The 14,360-nt window shown below is 41.5% G+C and overlaps 1 protein-coding gene across 7 annotated transcripts in view; it reads left to right on the forward strand.

Annotated features, from left to right (window-relative positions):
• The window catches only part of Nebl (nebulette), a 382,963-nt gene that overhangs the window by 270,369 nt on the left and 98,234 nt on the right, over window positions 1-14,360 (forward strand). For 5 of the 7 annotated variants that reach the window (XM_085835164.1, XM_085835168.1, XM_085835166.1 and 2 more), the window contains one exon: window positions 9,018-9,128. The exons of the other annotated variants lie outside the window; for them this stretch is intronic. In XM_085835164.1, coding sequence (XP_085691290.1) covers window positions 9,018-9,128 — 111 coding nt within the window. The remainder of the gene's footprint in view (window positions 1-9,017; window positions 9,129-14,360) is intronic. 7 annotated transcript variants of the gene reach the window in all.

A 14,360-nucleotide genomic window follows, 5' to 3' on the forward strand; every position in this document is an offset into this window, starting at 1 on the left:
GACTATTTATGAAAAATAGCCATACCACTTTAATTCTGTTGACTGCTGTATTAACAAAGTTAAGTGGGCAGCCAGCTCTGTTTACAAACTCCTATGAGGAGTGTAGTTTTATGAGAACGCTGAATAAACTCATTTATTCATTCATTTACTAAAGGTTTATTACATTGCTACCCTGTGTTATTTACTCTGATAAGCACAGGATATTAAAAGATGTGTACGATATCAAAATAGCTTCCAAGGAACTCATATTGGTGACAAATTCTTCCTTTTTTTTTTTTTTTTCATATAATTTTTTGTTTATTTCCTATTCTTCACAAAGGACTAAGCACGGGCATAAAAGGCATTCGGAACAAGGCAAAATAAGGATGGTAAGAGTGAATGTTTACTGGGGCACTGAGACTGATCACGTTGAGAACTATCGATGGACAGTGTTTGCTGGTTCCAGTTATTTTGTTTTTTTTTTTTTTTTTTTTGAGTTTTATTTTATTTTATTTTATTTTTTTTAATATTTTTATTACATATTTTCCTCAATTACATTTCCAATACTATCCCAAAAGTCCCCCATAGCGCCCCCCACTTCCCTACCCACCCATTCCCATTCTTTTGGCCCTGGCATTCCCCTATATTGGGGCATATAAAGTTTGCAAGTCCAATGGGCCTCTCTTTCCATTGATGGCCGACTAGGCCATCTTTCGATACATATGCAGCTAGAGACAAGAGCTCCAGGGTTCTGGTTAGTACATCATGTTGTTCCAACAATAGGGTTGCAGATCCCTTTAGCTCCTTGGGTACTTTCTCTAGCTTCTCCATTGGGAGCCCTGTGATACATCCAATAGCTGACTGTGAACATCCACTCCTGTGTTTGCTAGGCCCCGGCATCGTCTCACAAGAGACAGCTATATTTGGGTCCTTTCAGCAAGATCTTGCTAGTGTATGCAATGGTGTCAGCGTTTAGAAGCTGATTATGGGACGGATCCCTGGATACAGCAGTCTCTAAATGGTCCATCCTTTCATCACAGCTACGAACTTTGTCTCTGTAACTCCTTCCCTGGGTGTTTTGTTCCCAATTCTAAGAAGGTGCACAGTGTCCACACTTTGGTCTTCATTCTTCTTGAGTTTCATGCGTTTATCAAATTGTATCTTATATCTTGGGTATCCTAAGTTTTGGGCTAATATCCACTTATCAATGAATACATATTGTGTGAGTTCTTTTGTGATTGTGTTACTTCACTCAAGATGATGCCCTCCAGGTCCATCCATTTGGTTAGGAATTTCATAAATTCATTCTTTTTAATAGCTGAGTAGTACTCCATTGTGTAAATGTACCATAATTTCTGTATCCATTCCTCTGTTGAGGGACATCTGGGTTCTTTCCAGCTTCTGGCTATTATAAATAGGGCTGCTATGAACATAGTGGAGCATGTGTCCTTTTTACCGGTTGGGACATCTTCTGGATATATGCCCAGGAGAGGTATTGCTGGATCCTCCGGTAGTACTATGTCCAATTTTCTGAGGAACCGCCAGACTGATTTCCAGAGTGGTTGTACAAGCTTGCAATCCCACCAACAATGGAGGAGTGTTCCTCTTTCTCCACATCCTCGCCAGCATCTGCTGTCACCTGAATTTTTGATCTTAGCCATTCTGACTGGTGTGAGGTGGAATCTCAGGGTTGTTTTGATTTGCATTTCCCTGATGATTAAGGATGTTGAACATTTTTTCAGGTGCTTCTCTGCCATTCGGTATTCCTCAGGTGAGAATTCTTTGTTCAGTTCTGAGCCCCATTTTTTAATGGGGTTATTTGACTTTCTGGAGTCCACCTTCTTGAGTTCTTTATATATATTGGATATTAGTCCCTTATCTGATTTAGGATAGGTGAAGATCCTTTCCCAATCTGTTGGTGGTTTTTTTGTCTTATTGATGGTGTCTTTAGCCTTGCAGAAGCTTTGTAGTTTCATGAGGTCCCACTTGTCAATTCTCGATCTTACAGCACAAGCCATTACTGTTCTATTCAGGAATTTTTCCCCTGTGCCCATATCTTCAAGGCTTTTCCCCACTTTCTCCTCTATAAGTTTCAGTGTCTCTGGTTTTATGTGAAGTTCCTTGATCCACTTAGATTTGACCTTAGTACAAGGAGATAGGAATGGATCGATTCGCATTCTTCTACATGTTAACAACCAGTTGTGCCAGCACCATTTGTTGAAAATGCTGTCTTTCTTCCACTGGATGTTTTTAGCTCCCTTGTCGAAGATCAAGTGACCATAGGTGTGTGGGTTCATTTCTGGGTCTTCAATTCTATTCCATTGGTCTATTTGTCTGTCACTATACCAGTACCATGCAGTTTTTATCACAATTGCTCTGTAGTAGAGCTTTAGGTCCGGCATGGTGATTCCACCAGAGGTTCTTTTATCCTTGAGAAGAGTTTTTGCTATCCTAGGTTTTTTGTTATTCCAGATGAATTTGCAGATTGCACTTTCTAATTCGTTGAAGAATTGATTTGGGATTTTGATGGGGATTGCATTGAATCTGTAGATTGCTTTTGGCAAGATAGCCATTTTTACAATGTTGATCCTGCCAATCCATGAGCATGGGAGATCTTTCCATCTTCTGAGATCTTCTATAATTTCTTTCTTCAGAGACTTGAAGTTTTTATTATACAGATCTTTCACTTCCTTAGTTAGAGTCACGCCAAGATATTTTATATTATTTGTGACTATTGAGAAGGGTGTTGTTTCCCTAATTTCTTTCTCAGCCTGTTTATTCTTTGTGTAGAGAAAGGCCATTGATTTGTTTGAGTTAATTTTATATCCAGCTACTTCACCGAAGCTGTTTATCAGGCTTAGGAGTTCTCTGGTGGAATTTTTAGGGTCACTTATATATACTATCATATCATCTGCAAAAAGTGATATTTTGACTTCATCTTTTCCAATTTGTATCCCTTTGATCTCCTTTTGTTGTCGAATTGCTCTGGCTAGGACTTCAAGTACAATGTTGAATAGGTATGGAGAAAGTGGACAGCCTTGTCTAGTCCCTGATTTTAGAGGGATTGCTTCAAGCTTCTCACCATTTACTTTGATGTTGGCTACTGGTTTGCTGTAGATTGCTTTTATCATGTTTAGGTATGGGCCTTGAATTCCTGATCTTTCCAAGACTTTTATCATGAATGGGTGTTGGATCTTGTCAAATGCTTTTTCCGCATCTAACGAGATGACCATGTGGTTTTTGTCTTTGAGTTTGTTTATATACTGGATTACGTTGATGGATTTCCGTATATTGAACCATCCCTGCATCCCTGGGATGAAACCTACTTGGTCAGGATGGATGATTGTCTTGATGTGTTCTTGGATTCGGTTAGCAAGAACTTTATTGAGGATTTTTGCATCAATATTCATAAGGGATATTGGTCTGAAGTTTTCTATCTTTGTTGGGTCTTTTTGTGGTTTAGGTATCAGAGTAATTGTGGCTTCATAGAATGAGTTGGGTAGAGTACCTTCTGTTTCTATTTTGTGGAATAGTTTGTGAAGAACTGGGATTAGATCTTCTTTGAAGGTCTGATAGAACTCTGCACTAAACCCATCTGGTCCTGGGCTTTTTTTAGTTGGGAGACTATTAATGACTGCTTCTATTTCTTTGGGGGATATAGGGCTGTTTAGATCATTAACCTGATCTTGATTCAACTTTGGTACCTGGTATCTGTCTAGGAACTTCTCCATTTCATCCAGGTTCTCCAGTTTTGTTGAGTATAGCCTTTGGTAGAAGGATCTGATGGTGTTTTGGATGTCTTCAGGATCTGTTGTTATGTCTCCTTTTTCATTTCTGATTTTGTTAATTAGGATGCTTTCCCTGTGCCCTCTAGTGAGTCTGGCTAAGGGTTTATCTATCTTGTTGATTTTCTCAAAGAACCAGCTCCTTGATTGGTTGATTCTTTGAATAGTTTTTCTTGTTTCCACTTGGTTGATTTCACCCCTGAGTTTGATTATTTCCTGCCGTCTACTCCTCTTGGGTGAATTTGCTTCCTTTTGTTCTAGTGCTTTTAGGTGTGTTGTCAAGCTGCTAATGTGTGCTCTCTCTAGTTTCCTTTTGGAGGCACTCAGAGCTATGAGTTTTCCTCTTAGAAATGCTTTCATTGCGTCCCATAAGTTTGGGTATGTTGTGGCTTCATTTTCATTGAACTCTAAAAAGTCCTTAATTTCTTTCTTTATTCCTTCCTTGACCAAGGTATCATTGAGAAGAGTGTTGTTCAGTTTCCACGTGAAGGTTGGCTTTCTATTATTTATTTTGTTATTGAAGATCAGCCTTAGTCCATGGTGATCTGATAGGATGCATGGGACAATTTCCATATTTTTATATCTGTTGAGGCCTGTTTTGTGACCAATTATGTGGTCAATTTTGGAGAAGGTACCATGAGGTGCTGAGAAGAAGGTATATCCTTTTGTTTTAGGATAGAATGTTCTGTAGATATCTGCCAGATCCATTTGATTCATAATTTCTCTTAGTTTCACTGTGTCCCTGTTTAGTTTCTGTTTCCATGATCTATCCATTGGTGAAAGTGGTGTGTTGAAGTCTCCCACTATTATTGTATGAGGTGCAATGTGTGCTTTGAGCTTTACTAAAGTTTCTTTAATGAATGTGGCTGCCTTTGTATTTGGAGCATAGATATTCAGGATTGATAGTTCCTCTTGGAGGATTTTACCTTTGATGAGTATGAAGTGTCCCTCCCTGTCTTTTTTAATGACTTTGGGTTGGAAGTCAATCTTATCAGATATTAGAATGGCTACTCCAGCTTGTTTCTTCATGCCATTTGCTTGGAAAATTGTTTTCCAGCCTTTCATTCTGAGGTAGTGTCTATCCTTTTCTCTGAGATGAGTTTCCTGTAAGCAGCAAAATGTTGGGTCTTGTTTGTGTAGCCAGTTTGTTAGTCTATGTCTTTTTATTGGGGAGTTGAGTCCATTGATATTAAGAGATATTAAGGAAAAGTAATTGTTGTTTCCTGTTATTTTTGATGTTAAAGTTGGCATTTTGTTCTTGTGGCTGTCTTCTTTTAGGTTTGTTGAGGGATTACCTTCTTGTTATTTCTAGGGCGTGGTTCCTGTCCTTGTATTGGTTTTTTTTCTGTTATTATCCTTTGAAGGGCTGGATTCGTGGAGAGATAATGTGTGAATTTGGTTTTGTCGTGGAATACTTTGGTTTCTCCATCTATGTTAATTGAGAGTTTGGCTGGGTATAGTAGCCTGGGCTGGAATTTGTGTTCTTTTAGTGTCTGTATAACATCCGTCCAGGATCTTCTGGCTTTCATAGTCTCTGGTGAAAAGTCTGGTGTAATTCTGATAGGCTTGCCTTTATATGTTACTTGGCCTTTTTCTCTTACTGCTTTTAGTATTCTATCTTTATTTAGAACATTTGTTGCTCTGATTATTATGTGTCGCGAGGTATTTCTTTTCTGGTCCAGTCTATTTGGAGTTCTGTAGGCTTCTTGTATGTTCATGGGCATCTCTTTCTTTAGATTTGGGAAGTTTTCTTCTATAATTTTGTTGAAGATGTTTGCTGGTCCTTTGAGTTGAAAATCTTCATTCTCATCCACTCCTATTATCCGTAGGTTTGGTCTTCTCATTATGTCCTGTATTTCTTGGATGTTTTGAGTCAGGATCTTTTTGCATTTTACATTTTCCTTGATTGTTGTGCCGATGTTCTCTATGGAATCTTCTGCACCTGAGATTCTCTCTTCCATCTCTTGTATTCTGTTGCTGATGCTCGTATCTATGGTTCCAGATTTCTTTCCTAGGGTTTCTATCTCCAGTGTTGCCTCATTTTGGGTTTTCTTTATTGTGTCTACTTCCCTTTTTAGGTCTAGTATGGTTTTGTTCATTTCCATCATCTGTTTGGATGTGTTTTCCTGTTTTTCTGTAAGGACTTCTACCTGTTTGATTATGTTATCATGTTTTTCTTTAAGGATTTGTAACTCTTTAGCAGTGTTCTCCTGCAATTCTTTAAGGGATTTTTGTGCTTCCTCTTTATTGTCTTCTGCCTTTTTATCAGTGTTCTCCTGCATTTCTTTAAGTGTGTTATTAAAGTCCTTCTTGAAGTCCTCTATCATCATCAGGAGATATGCTTTTAAATCCGTGTCTAGCTTTTCCGGTGTGTTGGGGTGCCCTGGACTGGGCGAAGTGGGGGTGCTGGGTTCTGATGATGGTGAGTGGTCTTGGTTTCTGTTAGTAAGATTATTACGTTTACCTTTCGCCATCTGGTAATCTCTGGGGTTAGTTGTTATCGTTGTCACTATTTAAAGATTGGAGCAGAAGCTGTGTTCCACTCACCAGCAGTCTCTAAATCCTGCGGCGGGGGTCGTGGGTAGCTGATGGTACCCTGGTGCTGGTCCAGCCGGAAGAGGCCTGTGGTCCTACTCAGGCCGTTTTTCTGCTTCCCTAACTAATGCAGTCTCTGGTCCCGCGTGCAATTGGATTGGAGCAGAAGCTGTGTTCCACTCTCCAGAAGTCTTAAGATCCTGTGGTGGGTGTTGTGGGTAGCTGGTGAGTGTCAGCCGACCCTGCGCCCCAGCTGCCCCGGTGCTTTTCTGACCGGAAGAGGGTTGTGGCCCAATGTAGGCCGGATTTCTCTCTCCCCAACCAGAGCAGTCTCAGGTCCCGCGTGATTGGACTGGAGCAGAAGCTGTGTTCCACTCACCAGCAGTCCCAAAATCCTGTGGCGGGGGTCGTGGGTAGCTGGCGGGTGTCAGGCAACCCTGCGCTCCTGCTACCCTGGCGCTGATCCGGCCGGGTGAGGCCTGTGGCCCTACTCAGGCCGGTTTCTGCTTCCCTAACTAATGCAGTGTCAGGTCCTGCGCAATTGGATTGGAGCAGAAGCTGTGTTCCACTCACCAGCAGTCTCAAAATCCTGCGGCGGGGGTCGTGGGTAGCTGGCGGGTGTCAGGCAACCCTGCCCTCCCGCTACCCCGGCGCTGATCCAGCCGGATGAGGCCTGTGGTCCTACTCAGGCCGGTTTCTGCTTCCCTAACTAATGCAGTCTCAGGTCCCGCGCAATTGGATTGGAGCAGAAGCTGTGCTCCACTCACCAGAAGTCTTAAGATCCTGTGGCGGGTGTTGTGGGTAGCTGGCGAGTGTCAGCAGACCCTGCGCCCCAGCTGCCCAGGTGCTTTTCTGACCGGAAGAGGGTTGTGGCCCTATGTAGGCCGGATTTCTCTCTCCCCAACCAGAGCAGTCTCAGGTCCCGCGTGATTGGACTGGAGCAGAAGCTGTGTTCCACTCACCAGCAGTCCCAAAATCCTGCGGCGGGGGTCGTGGGTAGCTGGCGGGTGTCAGGCAACCCTGCGCTCCCGCTACCCTGGCGCTGATCCGGCTGGATGAGGCCTGTGGTCCTACTCAGGCCGGTTTTCTGCTTCCCTAACTAATGCAGTGTCAGGTCCCGCGCAATTGGATTGGAGCAGAAGCTGTGTTCCACTCACCAGCAGTCCCAAAATCCTGCGGCGGGGGTCGTGGGTAGCTGGCGGGTGTCAGGCAACCCTGCGCTCCTGCTACCCCGGCGCTGATCCAGCCGGATGAGGCCTGTGGTCCTACTCAGGCTGGTTTCTGCTTCCCTAACTAATGCAGTCTCAGGTCCCGCGCAATTGGATTGGAGCAGAAGCTGTGCTCCACTCACCAGAAGTCTTAAGATCCTGTGGCGGGTGTTGTGGGTAGCTGGCGAGTGTCAGCAGACCTTGCGCCCCAGCTGCCCAGGTGCTTTTCTGACCGGAAGAGGGTTGTCGACAAATTCTTCCTTAAGTTTAACTATATTCTTTTCACTGAAAGAAGACTCTATTTTTTTCTTCCTGAGTACTGTCCTAGTATTTATTTTTATTGGCTTTTATTTCCTTACATCAAGCAATTAATTAAGTTCCATTAGCAAGCTTGTCATAATTCCACTTAGTGAATATTCAAATTGCCTTTTCTTTTCTTCCTTCCCATTATTACTATTGCGATTCACTCCTATATTCATTTATTCATTTGTTAACTTGTTGGTCAGGCAGTCATGGATGCTGATGGTTTTTCCCAGATGATATTGTGGGACTCAGTTGGGGAGCTGAACAGTTGTATGTTTCAGTATGAGTCAGAACAGTGAAGGAAATAACTAAGATGACCGTAGAAGCTGAGAGCAAGGGAAGACTTCCTGTTTGACTTTCTTTAATTCCAGTTTTATTGGCAGGTTTGGCTGTGTCACCCCCTGAGGCACCTTTATAGCAATCCCTTTCCAGCTCATACAGAGCAAGCCAAGAATGGTGGCAATGGACAGTACTGGGATGACATCATCCCTACTGGAGGACTAGGCTCAACCTAGCTGAGAATTATGGCTGTATGTTAAATATTCTCCCTAACTGGGGAATTTAATGAAGATACATCATCTGCCATATCACACCAGTCAATCATTTGTGCCTGTATGAAATCAGAACCTTTCATTTAAAAGTAAATAAGCCATGGCACAGGAAAGATGGCTCAGAGGGTAAGAGGGCACATGGATATTTTTTAGAGGACTACAGTTCTTGTCCCAATGTTCACAACTACCTAGAGTTCTAGTTCCAATGCTTCCTAGGGTGTCTGCATCCACAGAGACACACAGATGTACACATTGTTAAAAGTAATTAAAAATATACCTTTAAAAATAATAATTCACCTTGACACATTTTTAATTCCCCTTCACTTGGTCAGTGTCACCCTCAAAATTTAAACCTTGGCTATTTGTAAACCTGCAAGCTCTCAGTTGCTGAGGTTTGTCCCAAACCACAGCCAAGATTGAAGACGGATGAATAAAATTGAGGTTTTTAATCTTTTGTTCGAGGGCTCTTTTTCTTAGAGATAAACTGCAAGTTTTGAGTAATGAACCTAAACTGCAACACCAAGAAGGGAGGGTTATGGGTGTTATCTTGTTACAGACTCGCAGGCAAATTTGACTGTCAGCCAGAAAAACTGAGGAATTTAAAGCAAAGAGTTGACAGAGCTCTAAGTGGATCTAATCCCTATGTGCGTTTAAAGGTTGCCTACAAGCAGAAGCATGAGGCTGAGAAAGGCGTCTCCGATTACACCCACATGAAGGAACCACCGGAGGTCAGACGTGCCATGGAGGTCAACAGACACCAGAGTAATGTAAGCAATTTTCTCTTCACAATTTTCTGGGGGGAAAAACAGATTTGGGATTATTGGGTTGAGATTAAAATATTATAGCAGTTTATTCACAAGGATTTAACATTTTTATTTAAATTATTATGATGACTGTCAGTAAAGCTTTGTTGAATACCTTTACATTGTGAGACATTTCAGGCATTGTAAAATTTGCTTTGAATTAGGACAAATGTGGATACTGTGACCAGTTTGGTTATCAGCATTTACTGAACTTCCTTGACATTATGGGAAGTTCATGGTCTCTACTCCAGAATGGCAGGGCCACTGGATGAAAGTCCAGGTGCCATCAGTGGCCCCAGAGGAATTACAAACTCTTGTTTTGGGGGTTCCCTACTGAATTTTCTTTTGGAATGCTTATCTGGTTCAAATTATTACATGTAAGACCCAATAGATATGAGCTACCAAAGCAGGCTCCTAATGTCGTAGAAGTGGGAGCTGGGGAAAGAAGCAGATTAAAGACAACACATTCCTTCATTGGCTTTCTATGCATTTTAACCAATTACCTGCATCCTCATGGCCTAGGAGTATAATCTCTCCTGAAACTATCGCAGAATTGTGAATTATCTGGGTGCCTAAAAATCTATGAACTGTTGGTAGGTTCTGGATACATTAGTGTCAGTACTGATTCATCCTATCCTAGAACTTGTCCCCCATCCCTTCTCAGAAACACTCCTGATGCTTTTGTGTCCTCTCCCACAGAATCCGCCGTACCACATGGCCCTCTCGGTGAGGTCTACATAAAATCAAAAACTTTTATTTCAAAGTAAATGGTTTGTTGTGCTGACTGCACGCAGGGCCTAGTTTTATGGAGTATTTATGTTTTAGGTGTCCACTCATCATTTTAGGGAGTAAAGTGTTATTTGGCTCATGGCTTTAGAGAAGCTGCAGTTGCGTTGGAAGGGAAGTCATGATTCTGGAGTGGCTGTATCCATGGTGGCATCAGTGTAAGGCATAGTTGTCAACATGGTCTCAGACTAGAATTCAGAGAGATCTAGACTGGATCCAGGGACAGTTAGAACATTTAAAATCCTCCCCCAACCCAACTACCTCTGTTGGTCAGGCCCCATCCCCTCAAAGCTTCATAGTTTTCCAGGTCATGCCCAGACTGGTCACCAAGCATTTAAAGCAGAGTCTGTGGGGGACCCTTCAGGCTAAAACACTATAGCAGTTTCTGTGCAGGGTGTACACAGTTATATGACATTAATTTGCATCAGGTCAGTTTTAAGTTAAGATCAGAGTGAGGCTTGACATTATGGCCCCCACACACCAACACCAAAGCATTCTCATGGATGCCTTAGTGCTTGTGGGAGGTGAAGAAGCTAAGTATCTGAAATTGTCAGCAGGGCTATTATTTTAAGGGCAAGGTTTGCAAGTATTGTTTGCTTATAGAGGGGCCTATAATGTTCATAACTACCACTTATCCAGCTCAGCCACATACCAGGCACTGTGCCAAGACTGGTCATTTCCAGTTCTTGGAAATGTGGTATCATGTCCCATTTTATAGACAGATGAAATCACACCAAAGGAGTCAAACTCTTAATTCTCCCTTTTCTAATTCTCCCACTGCCTCCCTTGAAAGACCACTGATGATTAATGGAAGTTTTACACGAAAATTAAAAGGATGGGGTGATGCAAGTTGTTATCTGAATTCAGGTGTTCTTCAGGAAAGAAGAACTCAGATCTTGGAGTTCCCACTGTTTGACACTGAAGCAACATTGAACTGGAATGGGAAACTGAAAATTATACAGTGGGCTGGTGAGCTTAGGTTGTGGCTGGTGTTTCATGGATCCACAGATCCCTGTATATCTATCTCAGTTGCTCACTGGGACTCAAATACTGATGTCCCTTATCCTAAGACTCAGGTTTATCATCTTACCTCTCTTTTCCTTCAAAAGGTCTGTGATTGAGGGATCGAGGAACTAGAGCATAAAGCCTTTTCCTCCTCCATCCAATACTGTGTACTTATGGGAGAAGGATGTGTTTACATACATTCCTCTGCCGACTTGGCTCAACCTTTACTTGCAAAGTTTGTACATATAATAGGATTTAGAAACTGTTTAAGACTATTTACTCAGATTTAAAGTGAAAATGATATTTGCATTCCACCTTGAGGTAGTTTATATTCTTCCCAAGTCAAGGCTCATAGAATAATACATTTGCTGTCCTTACAGTATGAAATGTAACGCAGGTCTTGGAAGCCACAGGGAAAGGGAGAGCTAGGATGTACACTTTCTGCTTCAGTTTCAGGACATAAAATATTATCTCCCAGGAAACTTCAGCCCAGAGAACTGTGATATAGAATTTTCTCGTAGAATTTAGCAGCACTGCTCTTTTGCAATGGAGAATGTCACTTTTCTGTTTGGACATAAGTGACTCAACACAGAATAGAAGCTGGGGGCTAGGGAGATTTCACTATGGGTAAAGGCACATGTCAAATTTATCGACTTGAGTTAGATCTCTGGAACCCATGTATTAGAAAAAACAGAGCTTGTGTCTGATCTCTAAATGCACTATGGCTTAAGTGCACAGGTGCACACACACACACACACACACACACCATGGTAATAATAAAGATAAATAAAGTGAATGAGCTTATTCTATATATAGTGAAAGTTAACCTGTTATCTTTTTTTTTTTTTTATGTAAGACACTCTTTATTAATGATTTTATTTTTTTTTTATTTTTATTTTTATTTTTATTATTTTTTTTAATATTTTTATTACATATTTTCCTCAATTACATTTCCAATACTATCCCAAAAGTCCCCCATAGCGCCCCCCACTTCCCTACCCACCCATTCCCATTCTTTTGGCCCTGGCATTCCCCTATATTGGGGCATATAAAGTTTGCAAGTCCAATGGGCCTCTCTTTCCATTGATGGCCGACTAGGCCATCTTTCGATACATATGCAGCTAGAGACAAGAGCTCCAGGGTTCTGGTTAGTACATCATGTTGTTCCAACAATAGGGTTGCAGATCCCTTTAGCTCCTTGGGTACTTTCTCTAGCTTCTCCATTGGGAGCCCTGTGATACATCCAATAGCTGACTGTGAACATCCACTCCTGTGTTTGCTAGGCCCCGGCATCGTCTCACAAGAGACAGCTATATTTGGGTCCTTTCAGCAAGATCTTACTAGTGTATGCAATGGTGCCAGCGTTTAGAAGCTGATTATGGGACGGATCCCTGGATACAGCAGTCTCTAAATGGTCCATCCTTTCATCACAGCTACGAACTTTGTCTCTGTAACTCCTTCCCTGGGTGTTTTGTTCCCAATTCTAAGAAGGTGCACAATGTCCACACTTTGGTCTTCATTCTTCTTGAGTTTCATGCGTTTATCAAATTGTATCTTATATCTTGGGTATCCTAAGTTTTGGGCTAATATCCACTTATCAATGAATACATATTGTGTGAGATCTTTTGTGATTGTGTTACTTCACTCAAGATGATGCCCTCCAGATCCATCCATTTGGCTAGGAATTTCATAAATTCATTCTTTTTAATAGCTGAGTAGTACTCCATTGTGTAAATGTACCATAATTTCTGTATCCATTCCTCTGTTGAGGGACATCTGGGTTCTTTCCAGCTTCTGGCTATTATAAATAGGGCTGCTATGAACATAGTGGAGCATGTGTCCTTTTTACCGGTTGGGACATCTTCTGGATATATGCCCAGGAGAGGTATTGCTGGATCCTCCGGTAGTACTATGTCCAATTTTCTGAGGAACCGCCAGACTGATTTCCAGAGTGGTTGTACAAGCTTGCAATCCCACCAACAATGGAGGAGTGTTCCACTTTCTCCACATCCTCGCCAGCAACTGCTGTCACCTGAATTTTTGATCTTAGCCATTCTGACTGGTGTGAGGTGGAATCTCAGGGTTGTTTTGATTTGCATTTCCCTGATGATTAAGGATGTTGAACATTTTTTCAGGTGCTTCTCTGCCATTCGGTATTCCTCAGGTGAGAATTCTTTGTTCAGTTCTGAGCCCCATTTTTTAATGGGGTTATTTGACTTTCTGGAGTCCACCTTCTTGAGTTCTTTATATATATTGGATATTAGTCCCTTATCTGATTTAGGATAGGTGAAGATCCTTTCCCAATCTGTTGGTGGTTTTTTTGTCTTATTGATGGTGTCTTTAGCCTTGCAGAAGCTTTGTAGTTTCATGAGGTCCCACTTGTCAATTCTCGATCTTACAGCACAAGCCATTACTGTTCGATTCAGGAATTTTTCCCCTGTGCCCATATCTTCAAGGCTTTTCCCCACTTTCTCCTCTATAAGTTTCAGTGTCTCTGGTTTTATGTGAAGTTCCTTGATCCACTTAGACTTGACCTTAGTACAAGGAGATAGGAATGGATCGATTCGCATTCTTCTACATGTTAACAACCAGTTGTGCCAGCACCATTTGTTGAAAATGCTGTCTTTCTTCCACTGGATGTTTTTAGCTCCCTTGTCGAAGATCAAGTGACCATAGGTGTGTGGATTCATTTCTGGGTCTTCAATTCTATTCCATTGGTCTATTTGTCTGTCACTATACCAGTACCATGCAGTTTTTATCACAATTGCTCTGTAGTAGAGCTTTAGGTCTGGCATGGTGATTCCACCAGAGGTTCTTTTATCCTTGAGGAGAGTTTTTGCTATCCTAGGTTTTTTGTTATTCCAGATGAATTTGCAGATTGCACTTTCTAATTCGTTGAAGAATTGATTTGGGATTTTGATGGGGATTGCATTGAATCTGTAGATTGCTTTTGGCAAGATAGCCATTTTTACAATGTTGATCCTGCCAATCCATGAGCATGGGAGATCTTTCCATCTTCTGAGATCTTCTATAATTTCTTTCTTCAGAGACTTGAAGTTTTTATTATACAGATCTTTCACTTCCTTAGTTAGAGTCACGCCAAGATATTTTATATTATTTGTGACTATTGAGAAGGGTGTTGTTTCCCTAATTTCTTTCTCAGCCTGTTTATTCTTTGTGTAGAGAAAGGCCATTGATTTGTTTGAGTTAATTTTATATCCAGCTACTTCACCGAAGCTGTTTATCAGGCTTAGGAGTTCTCTGGTGGAATTTTTAGGGTCACTTATATATACTATCATATCATCTGCAAAAAGTGATATTTTGACTTCATCTTTTCCAATTTGTATCCCTTTGATCTCCTTTTGTTGTCGAATTGCTCTGGCTAGGACTTCAAGTACAATGTTG

Source organism: Mus caroli, unplaced genomic scaffold (genome assembly GCF_978045245.1).
Source record: "Mus caroli unplaced genomic scaffold, Mus_caroli_1 scaffold_2, whole genome shotgun sequence".
NCBI lineage: Eukaryota > Metazoa > Chordata > Mammalia > Rodentia > Muridae > Mus > Mus caroli.